This window comes from Leopardus geoffroyi, chromosome A1 (genome assembly GCF_018350155.1).
Source record: "Leopardus geoffroyi isolate Oge1 chromosome A1, O.geoffroyi_Oge1_pat1.0, whole genome shotgun sequence".
Classification (NCBI taxonomy): domain Eukaryota; kingdom Metazoa; phylum Chordata; class Mammalia; order Carnivora; family Felidae; genus Leopardus; species Leopardus geoffroyi.
The window spans coordinates 19,498,790-19,525,563 of NC_059326.1; the positions used below are offsets into that span (position 1 = coordinate 19,498,790).

Genomic DNA, 26,774 nt, shown 5'->3' on the forward strand with positions numbered 1-26,774 from the left:
CCCTAACATTTTTTTTTTTTTTTTTTTTTTTTTTTTTTTTTAGTATTTACTCTGTGCCAGCCATTCTAGGCACTGGGGATCCAATTAAGACTAAGACCCTGCCCTCAAGGAATTTATGTCCTAGTGGGAGATGCAGAAATTAAAAAGGGTAGACAAATAGTGTGATTTTTGGCACTGGTAAGTGTTGTGGAGTAAATAAATCCAAGTATGGGCATTAGGCAGGACATGGGAGGGGAGATACTATCTAGGGCAGGTCGTCAGGAAATTATCTCTGAGGAGGTTGTATGAGTAGAGACCTGAACGGTTCAGATTTGGGAGAAGCGTTCTAGGTTGAGGAACCAGAAGGTGTCAATGTCCTAAGTCCAGAGTGAGCCGAACAGGGGAGGAACAGTAAAAGAAAGCCAGAGTGGCTGGAACAGAGAGAAGGAGAGGAAGTAGTACAATACGAGGTCAGAATTCATCCTCTTTACAGGTGGGGGGACTGAGGCAGAGAGAGGTGAAGTCACTTACTCAAGGTCCTATAGCTAATAAGAGCTAGTAACAGGGAGATCTGGAATTGAGTCCTCGCCAGGCTGCTTTGACTTTCTTGGGTATATATTTTCTTTCCAACTTCCTTGACACCTGGTCATATGGTATGATTATTTAAACTTATCTGAATATAGCTTTTTTTTTTTTTTTTTTTTTTGATCAACTGTGTGTTTCTTGAAAGCAGGGACCAGGTTTGTATCTCCTAAAAAACATTCTCCAGGGGTGCCTGAGTGGCTCAGTCGGTTGAGTGTACGATTCTTGATTTCAGCCCAGGTCATGGTCCCAGGGATGGAGCCCTGTGTTGGGCTCCTTGCTCACTGTGGAGCCTGCTCAAGACTCTCTCTCTCTCACTCTGCTCCTCTCCCCTACTTACCTGTTCTCTCTCTATCTCAAGAGAAAAGAAATTCTCCATAGCTATTATAATAGGTGCACCAGAGTTGTTCTTGAATGAATGAGTTATAGCAAGAGTTTTCCCTACCCCCACCCCCAACGCATTGTTTTCTCTTCGGAGGCCTGTCTGGGGCAGCAGTAACCCTGAAAGGGAGGTGGTCCATGAGCTGGGTCATTCAGCCTTCACTCTACAAACATGGAGTGCCTTCTGTTTCTCTGACGCTGGGCCAAAGCAGAATAGAAGTGCAGTAGTGGCACAAAGATGAATAGAGGTCAGCCCCTGTACTCTTGGGGCTGACAGTCATAGGTGCCAGAACAAAGACGTCTGTATACAGCATAGCACGCACAGGCAAGAGCGATTGGCCTTTCCTGGGAGGAAGGGATGCAAAAAGAACTTCAAGAAGAGGTATTTCATGACTGAGGTTTTGAAGGAGACATGTGTCAGCTGGGCACACAGAAGAATGAGAAGAAGGATGTCACAGGTAGAGCCCGGCATGTGCAAAGGTGCAGAGGCTAGAAGTGGAAAGACGGATTTGCCCTGAGTGGCTTGACAGCCTGGAAAGTGGTTGTGGAAGGCTCTGTTTCTCAGGCCTTTGGACTTTATCCCACAGACGGGGGAGTTTGCACAGGGGGAAATGGTGTATGGTGCTCTTCAGAAGTAAAGGGCGAACTGGGAACAGAGGTGCTGGAGACCTGATTAGAGGCCTTTGCTGGGGTCATCCCATCCAGATCCAAGGTGGCCAAAGCCCTACAGAACTGGGAGTCCCGTTCCCAGTGTCATGTCAGGAGACAGTGGAGGTTTTCTGCACTCTTCAGTGTCCAGAGCATCAGAGGCAATGGTAGTCCTTCTAGCAACGACACAGAGAAGAGTTGGTACAGGACTAACTGGGAGTAAACTGCGGTGGGGGAGGGGTGCCGGGGTGGTTCAATCAGTTAAGCATCCAACTCTTGATTGTGGCTCGGGTTATGATCCCAGGGTCCTGAGATCGAGCCCCACGTCAGGCTCTGCGCTGATAGTGTGGACCCTGCTTGAGATTCTCTTTCAAAACAAAGAAATAAACACTAAAAAAAAAAAAAAAGCTGGCGGGGAGGAAAGAGAATTGGATTTTCAGTGCTTCTTTATCCGACATCTTCATTGCAAGGATGGAGATGACCCAAGTCCATTACTGTCCACTGATGCCATAGCACAGGTAGCAGAATGTGTCCATGTTCAAGCGTGTGCAATATTATTTTATCAGTAGGATTAGAAATCCTTACCCAGTGAAATTCTCGAATGTCTGACTTTTTTTTTTTTTAAAACTAAGTTAAAGGAAAAAAATCTAAGCAGATCAAAGGTCGATGAGATAAAGTAGAGGGCAAAGCAGAGAGGGACTTTTCATTGTGATGTAACCAAATGGCAAATAAGATTTAAAAACACCAGTGGTTTGAAACCTGTGAATTCAGAATGCAGCAATTCTGTTGAAGCCTCCGTTCCCACAGAAACTAAAAATTACTATTATAAAAGTAATTTAATTCTGTGACTGAAATTTGGAAAATAAAGACCAAAAGGGGAAAATTCACTTTTATTCTTTCTTACTCTTAGGATGGCTGTTAGCATATTTGTAAACTTCCTTCATTGCTTGCTCTCGCTGCATCAAGTTACTAATTTTTAGAAATAAATACAATCTTGTTTCTGAAAGATAACCAACATTAACGTCTTAGGCCTATTTCAGTCCAGTGAGCTCAGTCAGTCTTTCCTGTGTGTGTGTGTGTGTGTGTGTGTGTGTGTGTGTGTGTGTGTGTGTTTCTTTCTTTCTTTCTCTAAACTCAGTGGTGTTTTTTATTTTTTTTTAATAGGCTTTAAAAGCTGCCCATCACGGAGGCTGTTATTATTATCAGTAAACTTGTATGCCCTCTCCCTATCTTGGAGGACCACTTGGTGTAGTCTGAAGTTTCCTCCCAGGCTCCCTCCCGCTGCCCCCGCCCCCCAGTCCAGGGTCCTCCAACTGCTGTCCCAGGGCCCTGCTGCCACACCACAGGGACAGAACTGCTGGGAAATGCAGGCAACCCCCCCTTGATGCTGCTAGTGGTTTCTTGTTTCTCATCTCATCTGTGCCTGCTTTTCACTTGTTCTGTGTCAACTTCTTGCGACTCTTTCAAACCTTCCCTGCTTGCTCATCTCTGCCTTCCTTATTTTCAACAGATGACCTCAGTGCTTACTTCAAGAAAGCTGGATACCATTGTATATGGTCTTCTTCATCTTTCTGCCTCCCTCAGTGCATCTTCTTCCAGAATTTTATTTATATCTACAACGTATTTTCACTTCCTCCTCTAGTCTCAGGACAGGCTTGCTTTCTTTTCAAGGTTCTCTCCCTGGCCTCAGTGCCCTTGTCCCGTATCCCTTCTTCTCTACCTGTTTTGGAGCCCTTACTGGTCATGTCTTTTCTCACTTCCAGTCTTTTCCTCTTTCTGCAGACTTCTCCCTTTGGTTTATAAACTCATGCCATTTGCCTTCATTTTAAAATCTCTCCCATTACCTGTGTTTCCCATTTGCTCTTGTACTATTTCTCCCCTCTCCTTCTTTCTCAGTCTTCCAGAAAGAATCGTCTTCATTTGCAGGTTTCCACTCACCTATTCACTTTAAGATTTTTCTTTTATTATTCTATCAGTTTATTGGACATAAAAGAAATGTATATAACCATATATGTAGTTATAAAGCATAGTAAGATAGAGAATGCCTGTGAACCTACCACCTGACCCAAGAACGAGAATGTTGTCCATGCCAACATGGACATGAATGGCATCCACTCAACTGTTCTTTCCCTGGTGTCACTGTTAGAAGTACCCACTATAGAGGTAACTGCCATCCTGTTCTTTGTTCGTTGTAACTCAACTTTTGTTTTTGTTTTTGTAAAATTTTATCACACATATATGAATGCCTGAACAATACACTATTTAGTTGTGCTTGTTTCTGAGCTTTATAAAAATTCTGTTGTCGTGTGTTTAGTCTTCTGTGCCAGCTTCTCTAAGTAGACATCACATTAAAAAAAGTATTTATTTTAGGGCCGCCTGGGTGACTCGGTTGGGTGTCCCACTTCGGCCCAGGTCGTGATATGTGGTCTGCGAGTTCAAGCCCCACGTCGGGCTCTGTGCTGACAGCTCAGAGCCTGGAGCCTGCTTTGGATTCTGTGTTGCCCTCTCTTCTGTCCCTCTCCCACTCATGCGCTCTCTGTCTCTCTCTCTCTCTGTCTTTCTCAAAAATAAACAAACATTTAAAAAATTAAAACAAAAAAATTATTTATTTTAAATAAAAATTTTTAATTTTTTGTTCCAGTATAATTAACATACGGTGTTTATGTTAGTTTCAGGTGTATATATAGTGATTCCCCAATTCTCTACATTATCCAGTGCTCGTCGAGATGCGTGTACTCTTAATCCTCTTCTATTTGCCCATCCGCCTACCTACCTCCCCTCTGGCAATAGTTTGTTCTCTCTGTTGAAGAGTCAGGTTTTTTGTCTCTCTCTCTCTCTCTCTCTCTCTTTTTGTTTTTGCTCATTTGTTTTGTTTCTTAAATTCCACATAAGAATGAAATCATAAAGTATTTGTCTTTCTCTAACTGATTTCACTTGGTAATATACTCTCTAGATCCATCCATGTCGTTGCAATGGCAAGATTCCATTTTTTTTTTTTGTGGATAATACCCCATTTCATATATATACACACATATACCCCACATCTTTATCCACTCATCTGTGGATGGACACTTGGGCTGCTTCCATATCTGGACTATTACAGATAATGCTGCGGTAAACATAGGGGTGCATATGTGTTTTCAAATTAGTGTTTTAGTTTTCTTTGGGTAAATATCCAGTACTGGAATTACTGGATCATATGGTAATTCTATTTTTAATTTTTTGAAGCAACTCCATACCGTTTTCCACAATGGCTGCATCAGCTTGCATTCCCACCAACAGCTCATGAGGGTTCCTTTTTTCTCCACATCCTCATGAACACTTGTTGTTTCTTATGTTTTTGATTTTAGCCAGTCTGACAGGTGTGAGGTAATATCCTATTGTGGTTTCGATTTCCCTTTCCCTGAAGATTAGTGATGTTGATCATCTTTGCACGGGTCTGTCGGCCACCTGTATATTTTTTTAGACATATGTCTATTTAAGTTCTCTGCCCATTTTTAATTGGATTATTTGTTTTTTTGGTGTTGAGCTTGGTGTGTTCTTTATACGGTTTGAACATCAAGCCTTTATTGGATATATCATTTACAAATATCTTTTCCCATTCGGCAGGTTGCTCTTTTGTTTTGTTGATGGTTTCTTTTGCTGTGCAAAAGCTTTTTATTTTGGTGGAGCCCCAGTAGTTTAATTTACTGGCCATTACATTTCTGAGATTCGTTGTTGTGCAGTATGCCATTGTGGGAATATAGCACCGTTTATCCATTTTGCTTGAAGGATACTGGGTGGTTTGGGTGCTTTTGCAATTATGAACATTCTCCTGGTATATACACTGGCGCTCTGTCCACTTCTGTTCCTGTTGCTTCACCTCTTGTCTGGAACCTCCTTTGTTGAGGATTCCATGAATGCCAAAGGCAGATCCTCCCTAATTCTTATTTTAATGGTGTCTCTAACGATGTCGGAAAAAAAAAAACCAGCTTAGAGGTGCCTGGGTGCCTCAGGTAAGCGTGAATCATCCCACTCTTGATTTGGCTCAGGCCATGATCTCTAGGTAGTGAGATCAAGCCCTGCAGCGGGCTCTGCACCGACAGCGACAGTGTGCCTGTGTGCTCATGTGTGGGTGCTTTCTCTCTCTTTCAAAATAAATAAACACTAAAACAATTGAAAAACAGCTTTATTAAGATAAGAGTCACAGGTCATGCAATCATCACAACAATCAGTTTTATAGTATCTTCATTACCTCAGAAACAAAGCCTACACCCTTCATCTATCACTCCCCACCTCCACATGGTCCCCTTGCCTAAGCAACCACTGATCCACTTTCTATATCTTTAGATTTGCCTATTGCAAAGATTTCATGTAAATGGAATCTTTGTCTATTTCTGATCTTAGGGGAAAGCTTCCAGCCTTTCGCCATTAAGTATGAGGTTAGCTCTTGGTTTTGCAGAGATATGCCTTACCAGGTTGAGGAAGTTCCCTCCAATTCCTAGTTTGTTGAGCGTTTTTGTCATGAAAGGATTTTGGATTTTGTCAAATGCTTTCGCTGTGTCTGTTGAGATGACAATGTGTCTTTTGTTTTTTATTCTATGTGGTGTATTCCATGAATTGATTTTGGATGGTAAGCCAGACTTGCATTCCTGGAAAGATCCCACTTGGTCATGGCAGGTAATATTTTTTATATGTTGTTGGATATGGTTTCCTACTGTATTGTTGAGGAATCTTTGTGTCCATATTCACCTGAGATATTGGTTTGTAGTTTTCTTGTGATATCTTTGTCTGGTTTTGGTATCCAGGGAATGCTGTCCTTATACATAGAATGAACTGAGACGCGTTCCCTTGTCTTTTGTTTTTTGGAAGACTTTACTGAAATTTTGTATTAATTCTCCTTAATTAATCTTTGATGGCATTCAGTGTTGAACCTGTCTGAGCCTGGGCTTTTTTTCTTGGAAAGCTTTCCGATTATTAATTCAGTATCTTCTTAACAGATGATTTAGATTGTCTGTTTCTTCTTAAGTCAGTTTTGGTAGTTTTTCTTTTTAGAATTGGCTGTTTCCATCCAATTTACCTTATTTGTTGGCATATAGTTGTTTCTAATTGTATCTAATATAAACCTTATTTCTTTAAGATCAATGATAATAACCCCTCTTTCATTTCTCATTCTAGCACTTTGAGTCTTTGTTTCTTTGGTCATTTGTCATTCTAGCTAAAGGTTTGTCAATTCTATTGATCTTTTCAAAGAATCAGCTTTTGGTTTCAACAGTTTTCTGTATTTTCCTATTCTCTATTTCATTAATTTTTTTTTCTCTAATCTTTATTATTTTATTGTGTTGTGGGTTGAATGGTGCCCCCAAAAGATAGGTTGAAGTCCTAAGCCCTCGTACCTGTGAATGTCATCTTACGTGGAAATAGGCTGTTTGTAGGTGTAATTAGTTACATTCAGATGAAGTCATACAGGATCCTGGTGGGCCTTAAATCCAATTACTGCTCTCCTTATAAGAGTACCATATGAAGGCATAGAGAAGAGAAAGCTTCTTGAATACCGACACAGAGATTGGAGTGATGCTTCTATTAACCAATAAATGCTAAGGATTGACAGTAACCACCAGGAAGCAGGAGAGAGGCATAGAACATTTTCTCCTACAGAGCCCCCCAGAAAGAAAATCTTTGACTTCTAACCTCCAGAACTAGGAGAGAATAACGTTCCAGTACTCAATTTGTGGTATTTTATTACAGCAATAGTAGGATACTAATATAACTTCCTTATGCTTCTTTAGGTTTAGTTTAGTTGTCTTTTTTTCCCAGTGTCTTAGGCAGAAGGTTAGGTTATTGGTTTGAGATCCTTCTTTCTTAATACAGGCATTGACAACTATAACTTTCCCTCTAAGCATTGCTTTAGCTGCATCTCATACATTTTGGTAAGTTGTGTCTTCATTTTCGTTTATCTCAAAGTATTTCCTAATCTCCCTTTTGGTTTCTTCTTTGACCCATTGTTTATTAGGAGTGTGTTGTTTAATTTCTACTTATTTGTGAGTTTCCCGGATTTCTTTCTGTTACTGATTTTTTTATTCTATTATGAGTGAAGAACAGACTTTGCATTATTTCCATTTTATTAAATGGGTCTGGTTGGTTTATAGTGTTGTTCCTGTCTTCTGTTTTGTGGTTCTGCTACCAGTTCCAGCGTGTGGGTCTTTTTCCCCACGCCAAGCACTTCTTGGGCCAGCTGGGTGTTCTACAACCTAACTTAATTCGCTTTCTGGAGATAGTATCAGATCCCACAGGTTAAGAGCTCAATTCTGCAAGACTGAGTTCTAAAGACTCCTGCTTTGCCAGTTCAGACACCAGTTGCAAGTCCAGACTGTTACCTGTGCTTCTGACTGACTTCTGACTCCTTGGGTTCAGTTAATTTGCTAGAGGGGCTCACAGAACTGAGAGAAGTACCTACTCACATCGTGTGTTGTAAAAGGATGTCACTCAGGAACAGCCAGGTGGGAGAGTTGCATTGGGCAGGGTATTAATGAGAATTTTAATCTGCCATCACTTAAGAGATTCCAAGGGCTTTAGGTTTCCTATAAATCACAATGTCACATGTTTCCTTGTTGATATTCTGCACAGTTTTGTTCATTTTTGAAAGTGGGTATTGAAGTCTCCAACTGTCACTGGTGAATTGTCTTTTTTTAAAAAAATATTTATTTTTTAAAATTTCTTTTAAGTTTATTTATTTATTTATTTTGAGAGAGAGAGAGAGAGAGAGAGAGAGAATATAAGCAGGGGAGGAGCAGAGAGATGGAGAGTCCCAAGTGGACTCTGCACTGTCAGCACAGAGCCCCATGCGGGGCTCAAACTCACACGATCATGACCTGAGCGGAAATCAAGAGTCGGACACTTAACCACTGAGCCACCCGGGCACCCCTGAATTGTCTTTGCTTTTCTCATTTCTGTCCGTTATTTTTGTCTGGGAATCCATTTTGTTCTGTTTTTAGATGTATATGTTTGTAATTTTTACATTTTCCTCATGGAATGACTTTTATCATTATAAAATGTACCTCTTTATTTCTGGCAACATTGTTTTCAAGTCTGTTTTGTTTGGTATTAGCATAACTACATCAGTGTTCTTGTGGTTGCCATTTGCCAGATGTATCTTTTTCCATTCTTTCATTTTTAATCTGTTTGTGTTTTTGAGTCTAAAGTTCATGGAACTTTTTGGATGTGTAGGCCATTATTATTAGTAGTAGTAGTAATAGTAGTTTTTCACTAGATTTGGAGAAGTTTTCAGTCAATACTTCTTTGAGTATTTTTCCTACTTTGTCTTTCCTGGTCTCCCATTACACCTGAGTTGGTATGGGCAGTGGTGTCCCAAATTTCTATGAGTGTAACCGAACCCAAATCCATCTGCCCAATACGCAGCAGAACCGATCACCAAAACATTAGGTTTGCAGCCAGGAAAGGGTTTATTTGAGAGGCAGACAAGTGAGGAAACAGGAGGGCAAGCCTCAAATCGGCCTGCTTAAAAGAGGAGAGAACAAGTTGTTTTTTTTTTTTATAATCGTAGGGGTTGAGATTGCATACATATTGATGAATAGGGCAGGGAAACTTATGACTGTTCATGAAGCACAATGTAGCATGTGCGTTGAGCAGACATACATATAACATGTATCCCATGTTCACTTTAGAGGAAGACTTAATATTCAGCCCTGATGTCAACAGGTTATCTTATATCTTAGGACACGGAGACGGGGTGTGGGCATGTTCCAAGAGCTACTATAAACTGGATGGGGTCTTGGCTTGTTATCTTGGGTAAGGAAGGCAGGGCCTTGCTTGTTCATAGGCTGGAACTGTATCAGTTGACCACGAGCCCAGGCTTCTGCAGAGACAACTAGTGGGTTTGATAGCGGGGTCTGAAAAGACACAACAGGTGATTAGGGGGAAAGAGTTCTCTGAGAAACAAGCTTTAAACTTTATGCTAGTTTCAACCTCATTAACCCTGTGGGTCACAGTTTCATGAGGTTCTATTAATTTTTTTGCATTCTTTTTTTCCTCTCTGAGATGGCATTGTCTCCTTGATCTCTCTTCTTATTGGCTGATTCTTTCAGCTCAAATCTACTGTTAAACTCAACTAGTAACTTTTCATTTCAGTTTCTATACTTTTCAACTGCAGAATTTCCGTTTGGTTCCTTTTTTACGATTTCTGTCTCCTTACTGATATTTTCTATTTGATGTGACATTGTCATCATCCCTTTCTTTATTTCTTTAAAATGTTTTTAATGGTTTCTGCCTTTGTACATTAAATCCTACATCTGGTTGCAATTATAGGCTGCTTTTTTCCCCTGGTGTATGGGTCATACTCTTTTTTTGCGTGTCTCATAATTTTTTGTTAGAAACTGGACATTTTAGACAATTCTGCATGCTGCTACTCCCTCACCACCCCACCCAAGGGGTTGTTTTTTTTTCTTTAATTTTTTTAATGTTTATTTTATTTTTGAGAGAGAGAGAGAGAGACTGAGACTGTGAGTGGGAGAGGGGCAGAGAGACAGGGAGACACAGAATCTGAAGCAGGCTCCAGGCTCCAAGTTATCAGCACAGAGCCTTACGCGGGGCTCAAACTCACAAACCATGAGATCGTGACGTGAGCCGAAGTCGGTTGCTTAACTGACTGAGCCACCCAGGTGCCCCCCAAGGGCTTGCTTTTTTATCATTTAGTGACCTACTAGATTATTTTAGTGGAGACCTTTTTTTTTTTAATGTTTATTTATTTATTTTGAGAGAGAGCAAGAGAGAGAGAGAGAGGGAGAGAGAGAATCCCAAGCAGGCTCTAGCTGATGTGGGCCTCGATCTCAATGACCATGAGATCATGACCTGAGCCGAAATCAAGAGCCAGACCGTTCACCCTGGCAGTATTGAGCCTCTGTTGTTGTTTCTCAAGGGGCACAGCCCTGAGTGTGCCCTCAGTCACCTTGTAATAACAATTATTTTGTCTTTGTGGTTTTTCCTGGCTGCACCTAGCTATTAAGCTCCACTAATTGCTGGCTGATCTATTGTTTTCAGTAATGCCAGGGGCATACATTGCTCCACAGCTGGGTCCATTCACACTCAGGCTCCTTTGATGGGATGTTCCTGAGCTCAGTGTTTTGAGATTTGTTCTGACCCTGGTCATATTCTCCCTCGTGGTTTCTTTTCCCAGGTCACTCCAGCAAACTGGCCAGCCTATCGTTTCGTCTATATGTCCAGTCAATCCACCTGTCTCCTCCCAGTTGCCTCACCCAGGCACAATTTCTGAGCCAAGGCTCGAACTGGGGATGCCGACGATGCCACACTTTTCTCTGGCTCTCCCTCTTTTAGAGTTGAGTGTGTGGAGAAGGGAATTCGCCAGGGGCACGGGGTCGGCAATACCCTCCGTTCTGCTCAGCTTTCCCCTCTTGGGTTGGAACCACAATGTTACAAACCAGAGCAAGGACAGTTGAGGCCCCATATTCTGGGTGCACCATGCTCAAGGTAGAGCCTTTGTACCACCAGCAGGGACTAGTTGGAAGAAGGGAACCTCCACCTCTTGGCTGCATCAGCCTGCAACTTAGCTTCAACATCAGGATGAGGTGGACGGGGTAAGAAGTGCCGATGCCTTGCCCCTCCTGGGAAGAAAGCCCACCGACTGGTTGCTGGGTGGAGAGTGATCCCTGTGTTCTTGGCTGCACCAGTCAAGTGGAATTTCCACCTCGCTGAGTTCGGAGAGGTGAGGGAGTGAGGTCTTGATTCACACAGCGCAGACTCGGGGCTCCGGGGAGGGGGGCGGGGAGGAGGGCCTCAGTCAATTAAGTGATTAAGCATCTGACTCTTGATATCGCTCAGGTCATGAACTCACAGTTCTTCATCAGGCACTGTGCTAGCCAGGAACCTGCTTAGGATTCCCTCTCTCCCTTTGCTCCTCCCCCCACTCTCTCTCTCAAAACAAGTAAATAAACTTAAAAAAAAAAACAAAACAGCACAGACTCTTGCTATTTTTAACTAATGTTAGTAGGTTTTCAAAAAAATTTTTTTAAAATGCTTATTTTTGAGGGAGAGAGACAGAGAGAGAGACAGAGAGCAGGGGAGGGGCAGAGAGCGAGGCAGACACAGAAACTGAAGCAGGCTCCAGGCTCTGAGCTGTCAGCACAGAGCCTGACGCGGGGCTCAAACTCACGAACTGTGAGATCACGACCTGAGCTGAAGTCAGACACTTAATCGATTGAGCCACCCAGGAGCCCCTAGTAGGTTTTCTTGAATTAAATCGTTTCTTCATTTGCTATATGTCTTTAGGATCATTTCCAGCTATTTTTCATATTTGTTTGGTTTCTTTAAAATAATTTTCAGAGGCACCTGGGTGGCCCAGTCGATTAGGCGTCCACTCTTGATTTTGGCTCAGGTAGTGATCTCAGGGTTTGTGAGATCAAGCCCCGCATCAGGCTCTGTACTGACGCATGGAGCCTGCTTGGGATTCTCTCTCTCCCTCTGTCTCTGTCCTTCCCCCAAATAAATAAATTTAAAATAAAATAATTTTCGCCAATTTCACTGGGGAGTTGATCTGCATAACTCATACTGCCATGCCAGAAGTTCCTACTCCTCTACCGCATTTGACACTTATAATAGGAATGTATTGTGTTTGGCTGTGTGTAAGAGAAAGCCCAAAGCAACGTGGCTGTCAGTGAAGTCTAACGGCATGTGTCCCAGGTTGGTTTGGCATCTCAGGGTCATCAGGGATTCCGCCTTCCTTTTCTCTCTGCTCTAGTAAGCTAGGATGCAGCTGCATGTTCCTGAGACCTCATGGCCTTAAGCTGGCTGCCAGGACTCCAGCCATCTAATCCATGTTATACACAGCAGAAATGAGGAAGGGGTAAGGGCAAACCCACTCTCTCTTTTAAGGCGCCTTCTCAGGAGCCCTGACAAACAGCTTTTCCTTACATTTCATTCACCAGAACTTTGTGTCTGTTTTCAGCATTTTTATTTTTTTAATATTTATTTATTTATTTTTAAATGTTTCTTTATTTTTGAGAGAGAAATAGAGAGGAAGAGAGCGCAGGGGAGGGGCAGAGAGAAAGGGAGACAGAATCCCAAGCAGGTTCCGTGCTACTAGCCTGTCAAGGGGCTCAAACCCAAGAACTGTGAGATCATGACCTGAGCCCAAATCAAGAGTTGGGCTCTTAACCTACTGAGCCACCCAGGTGCCCATGTTTTCAACATTTTTAAGTTAGAAGATTTTATTGTGTAAAATTTCAGCTACTTACCTTGTCTTGGAAACTCTGACAAGGCCCTTTGAAAATAATTGGCCAGAGCGCAGGAGTAACTGCCTCTTTTAGGTGGAGCAGGTTAACAAGAAAACCACAGGATCAAAATGGTGCCACTTAGGTTAAGGCCCCAAGACTGTGTAAACCAGGGGTTCCTACCTAACCTAAGTGAAGTTTCAACCTCCTGCAGAAATACAACCCTTAACTGGTTAGGAGTTTTCTGATAAGCGCCAGTGAGGTATTCTGTCACGCGGGTCTTGTCTGTCCCCTAAAGGAAGATGAGGTTTGGCACATAGTAAGACCCTCTCCCCTTCCCTCTCAGGGAAGATGATCTTGTCTGAAACAATCCTTTCAGTCTCTTCTTTTCTGTCGCTTACAACTTTTAGGCCCCACCTTCCTTCCCTTAAAACCTTCCATTCTTGGGGCGCCTGGGTGGCGCAGTCGGTTAAGCGTCCGACTTCAGCCAGGTCACGATCTCGCGGTCCGTGAGTTCGAGCCCCGCGTCGGGCTCTGGGCTGATGGCTCAGAGCCTGGAGCCTGTTTCCGATTCTGTGTCTCCCTCTCTCTCTGCCCCTCCCCCGTTCATGCTCTGTCTCTCTCTGTCCCAAAAATAAATAAACGTTGAAAAAAAAAAACCTTCCATTCTGTACAACCCCTTGGGGTGCCCCTTTGCTTGGTTGATGGGGTGCTGCCTGATGCATGAAGCATTCCATAAAGCCAATTATATCTTCAAATTTACTCAGCTGATTTTTCTTTCTTTCTTTCTTTCTTTTTTTTTTTTTTTTTTTTTTTTTAATAAGTCCTGTTCTCAGTAGTAGTTGAGTTTAGACTGTTGGCTTAGAGGAGAAAAGGAGTAAGGGAGAAGAGAGCCAGCTTAGGATGGGGTACCTTCTGAATGTTGAATACTTGTTTGAAAGTTTGGCAGTCTGTTTTTTATAGCAAAAAATTACGTGAGTTGTTTTTGTTTAGTTTTCTGTGTCATTCATTCAACAAATACTTATCGAGAAACGTAAATGTAAGCACTGTTGTAGTGCTGGGAATACAGAGGTGAGTAAAGAAAACAGACAAGGGCTTCCTGCGCTTGTGAAACTTACATCCTAATGGAGAGACAGTCAGTAAATATATAAGTAAGTAAAATATATATTACCGTATCAAGGGCAGTTGAGTACTCCAAAAACTTGGCAGGAAAGGATGGGCAGCGGCAGCGGGAGTGTTTGAAATGAAAAGGGGGTAAACGGGCAAGTCACTGAGAAGGTGACATTTGCGGAAGGTGAAGAAGTGAACCACCTGGATATGGGGTGTTGGAGGAGGGCTGTTTTTAAGCTGAGAGAGTAGAGAGTAGTGGGCACAAAGGCCCTGAGGCTGGAGCATGCCTTTTGCTTTGTTACAAAAACTGCCGGATCAGAAGAGACTTAGCCCAGTGAGTGAGGGGTGAGCAGTGTGTGGATTGGTTGCAAAGGAGACGGGAGTGGAGCTGACTGCAGTCGTCTGACTTCCCCTTTAAGGGGACTCCTCTGGTTTTTGTGTTGAGAATAGACTTTAGGGGCCAAGAACCACCTGGGGGACTGTTTTAGTACCGCGGGTGAGATGTGCTGGTGGTTTGGACCTGAGCTGTGTGTAGTAGGGGGTACACATGGATGCTGCACATACTTAAACACGGAACTGACAGGATTTGCTCAACATTTACCTGCGGGTTTGAATGCAGGACACAGTTCTTATCAAGGGTTAATGCAAGTGTTTGCGCTGGGCGAGTGGAAGGGAGGAAATGGGAAAGACGGTGGTAGAAGCAGGGAAGGGGCAGAATACTGGGAGCTCAGTTTTAGGCAAGTTCACATTTGAGATGCATATTAAATAGCCAGCAGGGGATGCTGGTTGAGCCTTTGGATCCCTAAGTGTGGAATTGGGAGTTACTGGGTATAAGTGGTATTTCTACTGGACTGAATGAGTTCACCGAGGAATGAGTACAGACGGGGAAGGGGTCCAAGGGCTGAGCTGCAAGCCACTCCAGCACTAGGGGGTTTGGGGACCAGTAGGCTCCTGTGAAGGCCTCTGAGAAGAATCTATTGGGGGGGGGGCAGTGGGAGGAAACCCAGGAAGGGGTGGGTACTTGGAGCCTGACCTTGGGGGTAAGAACAGTTCACCCTACCGCCAGAGGGAAGGCACTAACACAGGTGGGCGGGTGGTTGAGATGTTGGCAACTTGTTTTCTGATTGCGTCTGTTATTTCAGCGTAGTAGAAAGCAGGCTCATCAGTGGAGAGAGACTGGAGCTGGGGGTAGGGAGTGGAGGTCGGAGGAGCAGCGGGGAGAGGTGAGACGTCTGGCACATCCTCCAGGAGAGTGGAGAGGGAGAGGACTAGGGAGGTGCACAGTTGGATGGCCAGCGGCCTCTCCAGGTTCATGGTCTTGAGGCAGCATGGTCGACCAGCCTGGCCATGTTTGGTGTCATCCTCATTAAGCTGGGGGCTGACAGACCCGGAGTTTGGGGTAGTCTGGGGCTGTAGAGGAAACCAGGGCTGGGGTTGCACCAGGTGGGCATCAGATGACCAGAGCAGCCAAGGGAGTTGAAGGTGTATGTAGTTAACTGTGGAAGTGAAACATTGGCCTTTACTCTGACAATCTCAACTGTTTCTCTTTTTGGCCCTGTCCAGTCTCTTTATGGTTTAGAACTATTGTAATTTTTTTCACCGTAGGCTATCAAGCCAGGCATGTTTTTTTTTTTTTTTTCGTTTTTGTCTCCTGCTAGTAAGCTAATATAAAAACTGTGCTTAGCTAACTGTTTCAGTCTCAGAAACCACCAATTCCTGGGGTGTGAGGAGCAGCCCCCCAGTCCTTCCCCTGGCAAGTCTCCCAGAGTAATTGGCCTGCAGCAACCCCTCCCACCCCGAACACCTAATGTTTGAAGGATGTCTTTTATACTTTCATACTGTCCTCTCCTGTTCTTCTCTCCTAACCTGCTAATGAACTCCTGAGGGCAGAGTATGTCTTGTGTCTTCTGTTGCACATAAGCGCCTGAATGGTTGGCTCTCAGGCTGTAAATTATATTCATTTATTAACATTCCGCCTCCGTTGTGAGGGATGTGCTGTTTGTACTGCTCATGTTCTCTGTATGGGAACCTTCTGGGCCACTGCTTCCCAGCATATGGCTTAGTGTCAGGTTCTGTTGTCCTGTCCTGTCACAGGATCTGGGGTTCCTCTGCCTGTCTCGGGAGGACTGGCCTAGTGTTTTTCCTAAGAAGCCCCACCCAGGGTGAGCCTCGAGCCAGGCCAAGCTGGTCATCTTTGGAAAGTGCTGAAATATTTGAACCAGATGGCCCTCTTGCATATAAGGTCGTCTGTCCCGGAGGCCATGGAAACGTGAGCTGCCCATCTGCCTTTGGGCCCAGGATCCTCAGGTTGCAACAGGAGGGTTTAGGACATCAAAGGGATTTTTATTTTTATGCAAACAAGATCCACAGAGACTGGGAAGGTGAGTCGGAGATAAACAAGGTGAATTTATTTTGGAAAACCGCTGAGATAATTTGCACATGCGGGAAGCAAAATAGTTTAGCATGAGGAGACCCTTGAAGACCTGTAGTTCTGGAAGGAATACGTGAGAGGTGAATGTGCCCTTCCCCTGTGGTAAGGGGGACAAAAACCACCGTGCAGTTCTAGGTGGAAAGCGCATTCAGATCTGTCTGTACTTCATCTCTGTGAGCATGTATTTAACATCTGGGGGATGATATTTGTTCATCACCGTGTTAGGTAAGACGGAAGAACCTTGTCTTCGGGTGCTTGCAGTGTTTCCTGCCACTGGGCGCAAGGGCTGGTCCGGATACAGCCTCAGTGGAGAGAGAAGGCTTGGCCTCCTCTAAACGTAGAGGCTCTGTACCTGCCAGGTCTGTGGTGTTGCGTTAGTGACACTGGAATTCGGGTGAGGGAGAGAGAGAGCCCTGCTGGCGTGAATAGAGGCCAGTCCGCTGAGAGCAGGACTTAAAAGGATAAGGAGGATTAGCCGAACAGAGGAGGGGACCCGGGGGTCAGGTGTGAGGAAAGGGGGAGGCGCAGGAAAGAGGAGTTTGGACTTGATACTCAACCAGGGAAAATGGCTTATGCTTTGGCTGTTTGGCAGGTCCCCTAGAACTTATGGGAACAAAGGAGAAGGCACCGTGTTCACCCCAGAGGTACCTCCCCACCATTCCTCCTCATCTCTGCCAAACTGGAAATGGCCCTGTCCGCCTCAGGTCCTCGCCAGCTGTGATCACTTGATCGCTGAGCCTGGAGGCCCTCCTCATTTGTTTAATCCTACTCTACTATTCATTTTCTCTGCTTCTTGTAACCTGATAGTCCCCTCTTCTCTGAGTCTTAGCTCTCGTGCCTGCTCAAACTGTATTTCTAAGTCACAAATGATGTAAGTTGTCTGTGTTAAAAATTGGCAATTCTCTGCTGTCTATTGGACAAAATCTAAACTTCATGCCTCTTCTAACCTGGTCCCCAGTCTCCTTTTTCTTTTCTTTTCTTTTTTTTTTTTTAAACATTTTTTTTTTTTGAGAGACAGAGACAGAGCGTGACTGGGGGAGGGGCCGAGAATGAGAGGGAGAAACAGAATCGGAAGCAGGCTCCAGGTGCTGAGCTGTCAGCACAGAGCCGGATGTAGAGCTCGAACTCATGAACCGTGAGATCATGGCCTGAGCCGAAGTCGTACACTTAACTGACTAAGCCACCCAGGCGGCCCTCCAGCCTCCTTTTTCTAGCTGTGTTCTGGGTCTGAGTGGCCATTTAGGAGAAGTAAAAATATTTTACAGTAAAGCATTTATGTTTTCCATAGGTCATGGAACAGGATAGACTCTTCAAAAGCACTTGGGATGTATGATGCCAACTACTTTCATTATTAACTATTCATATCTATAACACAGAACTAGTATTTATATTTAGAATGATCCCATATCACCAAGGAAAATTTGAAATATGGTTAGTAACTCAGCTTTTAAAAAGACAGCAGAAATACACGGCATCTTTGGGGGAGGATTTCTACCCAAAATGACAAAAATTTTTTAAATATCTGGTGCTTAGGGTGGCTTAGTGGGTTATGTGTCCTACTCTTGATTTCAGCTCAAATCCTGATGTCACAGTACGTGGGATCAAGCTCAGAGGTAGGTTCTGTGCTGGCAGCACGGAGCTTGCTTGGGATTCTCTCTCCTCTCCCTGCCCTTCTCCCCACTCACCTGTGCTGTCTAGTGCGCTTTCTCTCTCTCTCTCTCTCTCTCTCAAAATAAATAAACATTAAAAAAAAGATCTGGTGTTTAAAGAGATCAGATTAGGTTATCTGGAGAACGCACTTACTATGCCCAATAAAGGAAATGTGGGGGGGTCGGCAGGCACACCCAGACCCTGGGTCTGGACCTTATCGGGAAGACCAGAGATGAGCAAGATTTGAGTGATCGCGAGAAAGCAGGGGCAGATATACCGGACTCCTCTGTGCCAGCGGCCCCTACATGGAGTTGGGGCCCTAGCATCACACATGCCATTCCTTTGTTGTCACTGATTTGAGTGGCACTTCTTAGAACTGCAGGCAGATTCTTTTTTGACTGAGCACAAGGAGGATAAGAAGCCAAGGGAGACACATTTTGGAGCTGGCTGCCTGGAGCGTTTTTTGGAAGTGGGAGCAAACACGTAGTCACATCCCCACAGGGTAAATAAGAGGCAGAAGAGGAACCGGGTCTCCTAGGACGTGTGGCTCATGGGCCAGTGGTGAGGCCACCTTCCCTCAGGCAGAACAGGGCTCTTGCTCAGCATTTCTGGGGGCAGCAGTGGCAGTTTAACGGGGAGGAAGGGTCACTGTAGGTAACTTCTTAGGAGGCAGAATCCTCAGGGAGCTTGAGCAGAAGCGGATGTGTTCTAAATGCCCTCAGGGACCTGCCACTGTGACCTCACCCTCCCCTGCCAGGGGCATGTTCATTCCGCGAGAGGAATGTTTTTACCAACTCAATTCAGTGGGCAGCGTGGACACTTTACACACACTGGCAGGGGGCGGCGTTGCCAGGATTAGTGGCTGGCAGAGCCTTTCCTTCCCGGGGGATGAGGTTGCCTCCTTCCCGGTCTGTGAGCCGGTGGGGGTGGGAAGGGAGACAGCGCTGCCCGGCCAAGTGGGAGGCTGCCTGGATTACCACACTGCCCCCTTCTCTTAATCCTCCTGTGGACAGCGGGGGGTAGCTGGAGAAGCCTGAATTGTGGGTTCGTTCCTGGCTGTCCTCCCGCGTACAAAAAAGGATAACAAGGATGAGCCTTTGTTATCCAGTGCGTTTTTGCAGTCAGTTCTTACTGAAGCCAAGCCAAGTTGGTCCAAGGGAAAACAAAGCTGCAGGAAACATGGACCTTTCTTACACCTTCTTGAAAATGCAAGTCATGTTGCCTAGGAAATACTTCTGTCCCCTAGCGTGCTGCACACCGCCAGCATTGGAGCTATGGAAGAGGCCGCTGAAGTTATTCCAAGAAAGCGTTGGAAGTTTGGTAATGAAAGGAAGTGTCATCTCTCCCCTGCCTCGAGGCTGGGTTTCTGGGAGTGCACACGGCCAAAAGGAAACTGTGCTCAGCTTTGGGAGGTGACTGTGTGCCGGGCTCCTGCACACGCTGGCCAGGTGTCCTGGCAGGGCTGGGTGAGGGCACGCGTGGGGCCGTGTGCAGAGATTCCCAGGGCCGAAAGCAGTGTGGTGAGTGAGAGGGTGCCAATTGGTTGGAAGGATGTAGGTAAACAAGAGTAAATATACATACAGCAGTGTGCAGCCTGCCCAAGTTCAGAAGCTGGCTGCTAGACTTGGCCGGCAGCCTCTCCCCCGCTGGCTCCAGAGCAGAGGGGAATCTGCAGGACTGACGGATCACAGGTGCCTCCCCCTGCTAGTTAGGAGGACACTTTTAAAGCATTTCCTTCTCACTCGACCAGGTAGTCTGGTGAGGGTGAACAGCTTGCTTGAATGGTGGGTAAAGGTGTGACCGTGGACACAGCGATGGAGAAAGCCGGGGGTGACACGCCCGGGAGCCCTGAGCCGTCCTTCCTGGCGACTCTGGGTGACCCACAGGTGACCCTCGTGTCCGTCCACAAGCGGTGGTCCTTCAGGAGGAATCCTGGGACCGGGGGCTCCACCAGGCCAGTGACTTCGGAGGAGGAAGGAGAGTTTTCACAGAAGGTTTTGAATGGAACACGGGGGATCCGTTCCAATCAGGTCAGTGCAATTGCAGAAGGGCTAAAAAGCCGAGAGGGAGTTGGACGGGCTTTCAGATGGAGGTTCCTCCCTTGTCTTACGAATGGGGGATCAGGGAAGCGCGGCCGGGGTGGGGAGCCAGAGTTGAGGTGATTCTCCAGACTTTATCCAGAGATAAAGTCCATCATGGTAACCGTTGGGTTTCTCGCTTGTTTTTAGGATATGTTGTAAGCCTCTGTGGGGCAAAAGTTTTCCGGAAGGCAGATCAGACAAAAATGGAGTTTTGCCCTCTTTTTGCTTTTTAAAACGTGTACCTTATTTTGTTAATCTCCGTATTTCGACTAAACAAACATTTTGAATGTGTTGCTGCAAAACGAAGCTGTTCTTCTTAAGCAAATGAACATTTTGTTAACCCAGAGGTCAGGTCATGTTCAAAAGTAGGGCAGTGTAACGTTTTATAAGAGCCTTGTAGTAACATTTCCGGGTGGGACTCGTGGTTTGTGTGGGGTCTTTTTCATTGATCAGGGCAGATGAAAAAATACCAGTTAGCAACAAAGGAAAGTTTTTGAAGTCCTTTGACCCTTTAAGAGTTATGTTTGTTTCTCCTGGGTTTTATTGTTTAAAAAGTCCCCACATTTGCTAAAGGAAATTTTGTGAAAAGAGATTTTTGAAATGTACTATGCAAGAGATTTACATCTGTTGAAGGAAATTTCTGAATGCCCTTATGCAGTGCACGGTTAACTTTATATTTTTAGCTGAGTGTCTAAGACAGAAATATTAGATTGGGGTGGGAATGCTTAACATTGCTTTAAAATGTTCAGAATGCTACTTCACAAAATCCAGCCTATGTCTGAGATACTTGAATGTGAAATATCCTAATTTTTAAGTGGCCATTACTAATCTCATGTAACTAGGGGAGCAACCTGAACCTGGCTGGGGGAGCCTGTCTGGAAGGAGGACCCAAGTAGAGGCCCACGTCGAGGCTGTGGTCCTGGGGATCTGGTGCAGATCTGGGCTCTGCCGTTGTGGGTCTGGGGGACCTGGCAGGTGAGGCTCGGGCTCCTCCAGCTCCAAATGCCCCACTGCAAAGCGGAAGTAATAAGTGTCACCTCACGGGATTGTGAAAGCACTTTGTGGAGCACTATGGAAATGCAAAATGGTATCGTTTCTGCCAAAATTATGATTTTCAGTAGAATTCCCAACTCAAGATGTGTTTGGTGCCCTCTGAATGTCTGGTAGAACTGTGTCAGCCAATTAATCTGTCGGAGCACAGTTCTAGCTATTTTTTTCTAGAGCTCTGATTACACAAGTAACGTGTGCTCATTATACAAGACAAATTTCGGATGAGGCAGGGGGAATAGAGAAAAGTATTAGGAAGAAAATGTAAGCAACCGTATGCCTTAGCCATATATGTGTACATGTATCTATTTATTTATTTACAAACAGAGGATCAGGCCGTGCATAGTATTACATATCTTACATTTTTTACTTAATATTTTGTGGACATACACCCACACACACATGATGTATATACATCTATATTTATATACACATCTGTATCATCAGGTTTAATTGCAGCCCTGCTTTTAAATTTAGGATTACTTTTAGAAAGAATTTAACTATTCTCAAATGGGGGAAATTTGTAGTAGCTGGTTTAGGATGAGAAGAACCAAGCTAAAAGTCATTTGTAATTGAGTATTTGTTCATTGTCAACAGTGTATTTACTCAAAGTCTATTATAATCAAACTTTGGATCTACTTGAGAGTTAACTTGTTTAGTACTTAGTATGTCTTTTTGATGATAGCCATTTTAACAGACCTGAGGTGCTATCTCATAGTGGTTTTGATTTGCATATCTCCGGTGACTGGTGACGTTGAACACCTTTACATGTACCTGCTGGCGATTTGTACGTCTTCTTTGGAAACGTGTCTGTTCATTTCCTCTTCCTATTTTTTTGTTTGTGTGTAAATATAAAAGTAAATATAAAAATAAATATAAATATAAATTTTGCTATTGAGTTGTATGAATTCTTTATGGATTTTGGCTCTTAACCCCTTATCAGATATGTGGTTTGCAAATATTTTTTTCCCATTCTGTGGGTTGTCTTTTCATTTTGTTGATGGTTTACTTTGCCGTGTAGAAACTTCATAGTTTGATGTGGTCCCACTTGCTTATTTTTGATTTTGTTGCTTGTGCTTTTAGGTGTCATATCCAAAAACTCATTGCCAGGATCCATGTATGTCAAGGAGCTTTTTCCTGTATTTTCTTCCAGAGTTTTATGGTTTCTGGTCTTCCATTTAAGACTTTAATCCATTTAGGGGCGCCTGGGTGGCGCAGTTGGTTAAGCGTCCGACTTCAGCCAGGTCACGATCTCGCGGTCCGTGAGTTCGAGCCCCGCGTCGGGCTCTGGGCTGATGGCTCAGAGCCTGGAGCCTGTTTCCGATTCTGTGTCTCCCTCTCTCTCTGCCCCTCCCCCGTTCATGCTCTGTCTCTCTCTGTCCCAAAAATAAAATAAAAACGTTGAAGAAAAAAAAAAAAAATTTAAAAAAGACTTTAATCCATTTAGGGTTAATTTTCATGAGTGGTGTAAGATAGGGGTCCATTTTCATTCTTTTACATGTGAATGTCCAATTTCTCGAGCACCGTTTATTGAAGAGACTATTTTTTCTCTCCACTGAGTATTGGTTCTCTTGTCAAATATCATTTGACCCTATATTGTTATTTTCTAAAAGGTTTATCAATGATTTGCACTTCTTTTTCTGAGGATTATATTTCGTAGCAAGTTCCTGTTGTGCATTACAGAGTAGCGTACATTATAAATATGCATCCACACCTAAGTCTTTCAAAGGAATATACTTGTTTTATGTTTAGCTGATCATACCTATAATTCTAGGCATAAACTTACATTTGTTAGCCATTCTAGAAGACAATTTTGTGTGATGAAATGCTAACTAGATTATTTCACCACATGTGACAATCACATGGAATTTATCAATAATGATAATAATAATAATAAGCAAAAATAATCCCAAGTTCATTGACTTCGGTCATATAATTATCTGAGTTCATAGTGTTGCTGTGACATTTCTTCTAACCAGTGGCACTGTCGCATATATTTAACGTAGGTCTTTTACATCCTGATCTTGTAATTCTGGCAAACGACCTAAGGGAATTATGACCTTATGATTCTGGCTTAGACCGTTTCCATTCAAATATTAAAAAATATTCCAAAGAAAAAAACATTCCAAGATACTGACAGTTGCTTGGTAGTGAAAGGCTCGTTATGTAAAATTTCTTTGACGGGAAGGGCTTGCAATGTAGTGTTATCAGAGAAGCTGAAAAAATGCTTTTGATTTGGTAAAAGTCTGATGGAATATTTGTTAGGATAGATGTAAGTTAAAAGCAATGAAATTCTCTGAAACTGTTCATAGTAAAGCTGTTTGGAATGAGATTGCAAACAAGTTCTCTGAGGTAATAATCGTGAAGTGCTTCTTGGAGAGGTCTCATCGTTTGTGAATTTCTAAATTTTATTTTGTTGTGTGTAGAAAACAGCAGGCATCGTATGTATATATTGAGACTGGTTTATTTTATTTAACTTAATGCACTTTTTCTCCCAAGAAAATGGATGTACTGCACCCAGTTTCTCAGTAAGAGTTGATATTTTTCCTTGCTGTGGTCAAGAGAAGGAAATAGGCAATACATTTGTCCAGAATTTCCCAGGAACGACATAGTCAACCCCACAGCGGGGGTGGCCCTCGAGGGCAGAGATCCAAGTGTCACACACAGACAGCCCAGGTACGTAGTCGGCCCTCATCAGTGTTTGAATTAGTGCCTGAGTTTTGGTTGGTTCGTTTTTTCAGTAAATAAAGTTGAAATAATAGTTGGTGGAAGCTCTTTCTGGACGCTTGTAAGACATCCTGGAGGGACAGTTCGAAGGGGTTGGAGTGGGGGCTGGGGGATTATGTATACTAGTTTTAGTCATTAGTTTTCCTTATCAGTTAAACGGTGGAAATAGTAAGTTCCCTGCCTACCTCCTTGGGCCACTTTTGAAGACCACATGAGCCATGTGTGTTGTCATAGTCCCTGTCACACATTTATTATGTTAGCCTTTTAAATCTTTTTAGCTTTCCGGCCTTCCTACAAAATTGTAGGGTGGGTATTTTTACTACCCCACTTTACATGGAGCTAAGAAAACTGAGTTGCGGGTTTGCTCAGACGTGGCTGGAATTCATACCTAAGACTGTCAGATGTACCCTCAGTAAATTCCCAGCAAGTAGGAAGGACAGATATTTACCCAAATATGTGAAAGTGTGTTGTAGAGTATGAGACCACGTATATCACTGGTGCATCATTGTTGTCATCTGTATCACAGTGATTAATAATGTTTACATCGTGTGGTTTAACAAGACATTTTCTGGGGCGCCTGGGTGGTTCAGTCGGTTGAGTGTGGGACTCTTGATTTCCGCTCAGGTCATGATCTCTGGGTCATGGGATCAAGTCCTGATTCTGGGTCCACGCTGGGCGTGGAGCCTGATTACGATTCATTCTCTCTGTCTCTCTGTCTCTCTCTGTCTCTCTGTCTCTCTCTCTCTCCCCCTCCCCCCATCTGTCCCTCTTCCCCGCTCACATGCTTTCTCTCTCCCTTGCTCTAAAAACACAAATATAGAACCCAAGACATTTTCTTCTTTGCCTTAGAAAAAGCACAAAACCACATGTGTTTTCTGATGGAAGCTTTTTTTTTTTTAATTTAAATTTTAAGAACTGAAAAACATAGACAGTGTCACCCACAGGTAACCTCAATTTTATGTATTAATAAATCTGCATGCATACAGGTTTAGCAACAAGACATTGATTCTTCCTCAGTGGAGGTTTTAAGAGACTGACGCCAGTCCGCCTGGGTGTTTCATGTGGGATCTTTTCTTGAGTCAAACAATCTCTTCGGACCCTCCCTCCCTTAGGAACCTCTGACATCCAGGGATTTCTCAGATAAGGGTAGGGCCTGGCAGTGACTCATTCACAATGTATTCCAGAGGATGTGGAAGGTCCCAGAACCACCGCCACCTCTCCTTGCGTCCTGCCTCCTCTTGCAAATGTAGTTGCCTTGAAATGCATTTGCAGTTAGGAATATTGAAGGGAGCAGAATGAGTGCCAGTGTTCTGCTGTAGTTTTTCTGAAGTACCAGAGACCCCGAGAGGTGACATACTAAGGGGCGAAGGCCCGACTCAGAAGCCAGCAGCCGGGCTCAGGGCTCCCGGCCGCTCCTCTGCCTCCTCCTTACTTTGCTCACTTGCTGAGGTGTTAGCCTGTTCCTTATGTGGCAGGTAAGTTGTGGCTGTTTTTCCGTGTTTTTCTGCATTTTGCTTTTCTGCGTTGCAGTCTCCTCCTGTAATTAACATGGCTAAAAGGAAAATGTAACCTTAAATGTTGTTTTTTAAAAAATAGCCTGCTGGACTTTTGAGCCGGATTTAAATCCTAGCTGTTACTTAAATTGCTTTGTGACCTTTGATAAATCGGAGTCTGTTTCCACAGTAAAATGGTGATAAGAATATCTCTTTGTAGAATTATCTTGAGCATTAGAGATATAAAATCCCATCCCCATAAAATACCACTGAGAACCATTAACTATTTTCTCGTATTGGATCTGCGTGCGTATGAAAGAACCAGGACTTCTCTGTATTTTGAAAGCTCGGGTGCGTAGAGTTGCGTGGGGTGGAAGTTATATGCTGGAAGAATTGCATGCATGTATATCATTTTTGCCTTCAAAGTTGTTAAGGGTGTCACACACCCTTCAAGGTGAAAGCAGTCTCAAGGATAAGTGGGCGAGCGGTGTCCTTAAGGTTGACGGAGATCCAAGTGAGACTAAGAGCTCTCAAAAGTGGCTCTAGCGGTCCTTGCTTTGTGCCCACGGTAGAATTGCTCTTTGATTTGTGGTCACGGGCATTTTCTACAAGGCATGTCATTTCTGGGCTTTTCACTTTCAGTCTGGCTTTGAAACCTTTCATCAAAGCATGGCACCCCATTTCCAATTTCTTCATACCAGGCCGGCCTGTCTGCACATCTTATTTTCCTTTCCTGGCTCCATCATGGTGAATCGACCATTTGTATTCCTTTACCCGTCTTTTCTTTTACAAGCCCTGGCACTCACAGCAAAGTCCATGTGCCCTGGGTGTCCAGAGAGTAGCAGAGAATTGAAGTTCATGTTTGGATTCCCCTCTGTGGAATTTCCCCCTCCTCCTGTGTTTCCAGTCCCTTCTAATCCTGATGCCCAGTATACTGATAGTTTGTTAAAAATTCCCAAGTTAGTTCTTCCCCAGTGTGTTGTTGGGCTTGCCAAAGAAGTAAGTCCCAGATGTCTGTTCTCAAGAAATACACAATTCAGTGAGAATTAGGCAACATTAGGGCTTCCATAAAGTTTTCCCAGGACGCACTTTGTTCCCTGGACCCCCTCTCCAATGTGCCCTTAAACCTCAGCGTGTTTGTTTGAATTCATTTGAGTTTGCCCTCTGACAAAGATTCTCCTCACTGAGGAATGGAATTAAAACCACACACACGTACCAATTGTATACACTTAAAAACTATCCAAACACCCAGCAATAGTTATGAGGTTGCTTCTAAACCAACAGAGACTTTCGTGTTTCATAAAGTTGTGTTCCGTGCAAAGCAAAGCTTTGTCTTTTGTAACTGCTTGTCTTTAGGAACCTGCCTGTCTAGAAGGGGGGCCTCTGAGTATTGTTTGCTACAAACAAATAGCTTCTAACGCTT

General features: G+C 43.9%; 1 protein-coding gene across 7 annotated transcripts in view; it reads left to right on the top strand.

Moving 5' to 3' along the window:
• The window catches only part of ATP7B (ATPase copper transporting beta), a 79,017-nt gene that overhangs the window by 2,253 nt on the left and 49,990 nt on the right, over positions 1–26,774 (top strand). For 3 of the 7 annotated variants that reach the window (XM_045475062.1, XM_045475068.1, XM_045475058.1), the window contains exon 1: positions 19,045–20,033. The exons of 2 other annotated variants lie outside the window; for them this stretch is intronic. In XM_045475062.1, coding sequence (XP_045331018.1) covers positions 19,785–20,033 — 249 coding nt within the window. In that variant the 5' untranslated portion in view covers positions 19,045–19,784. Of the gene's footprint in view, positions 1–19,044; positions 20,034–24,820; positions 25,334–26,774 lie in introns of those variants that run through there. 2 more of the 7 variants (XM_045475054.1, XM_045475077.1) reach the window with 2 other exon arrangements.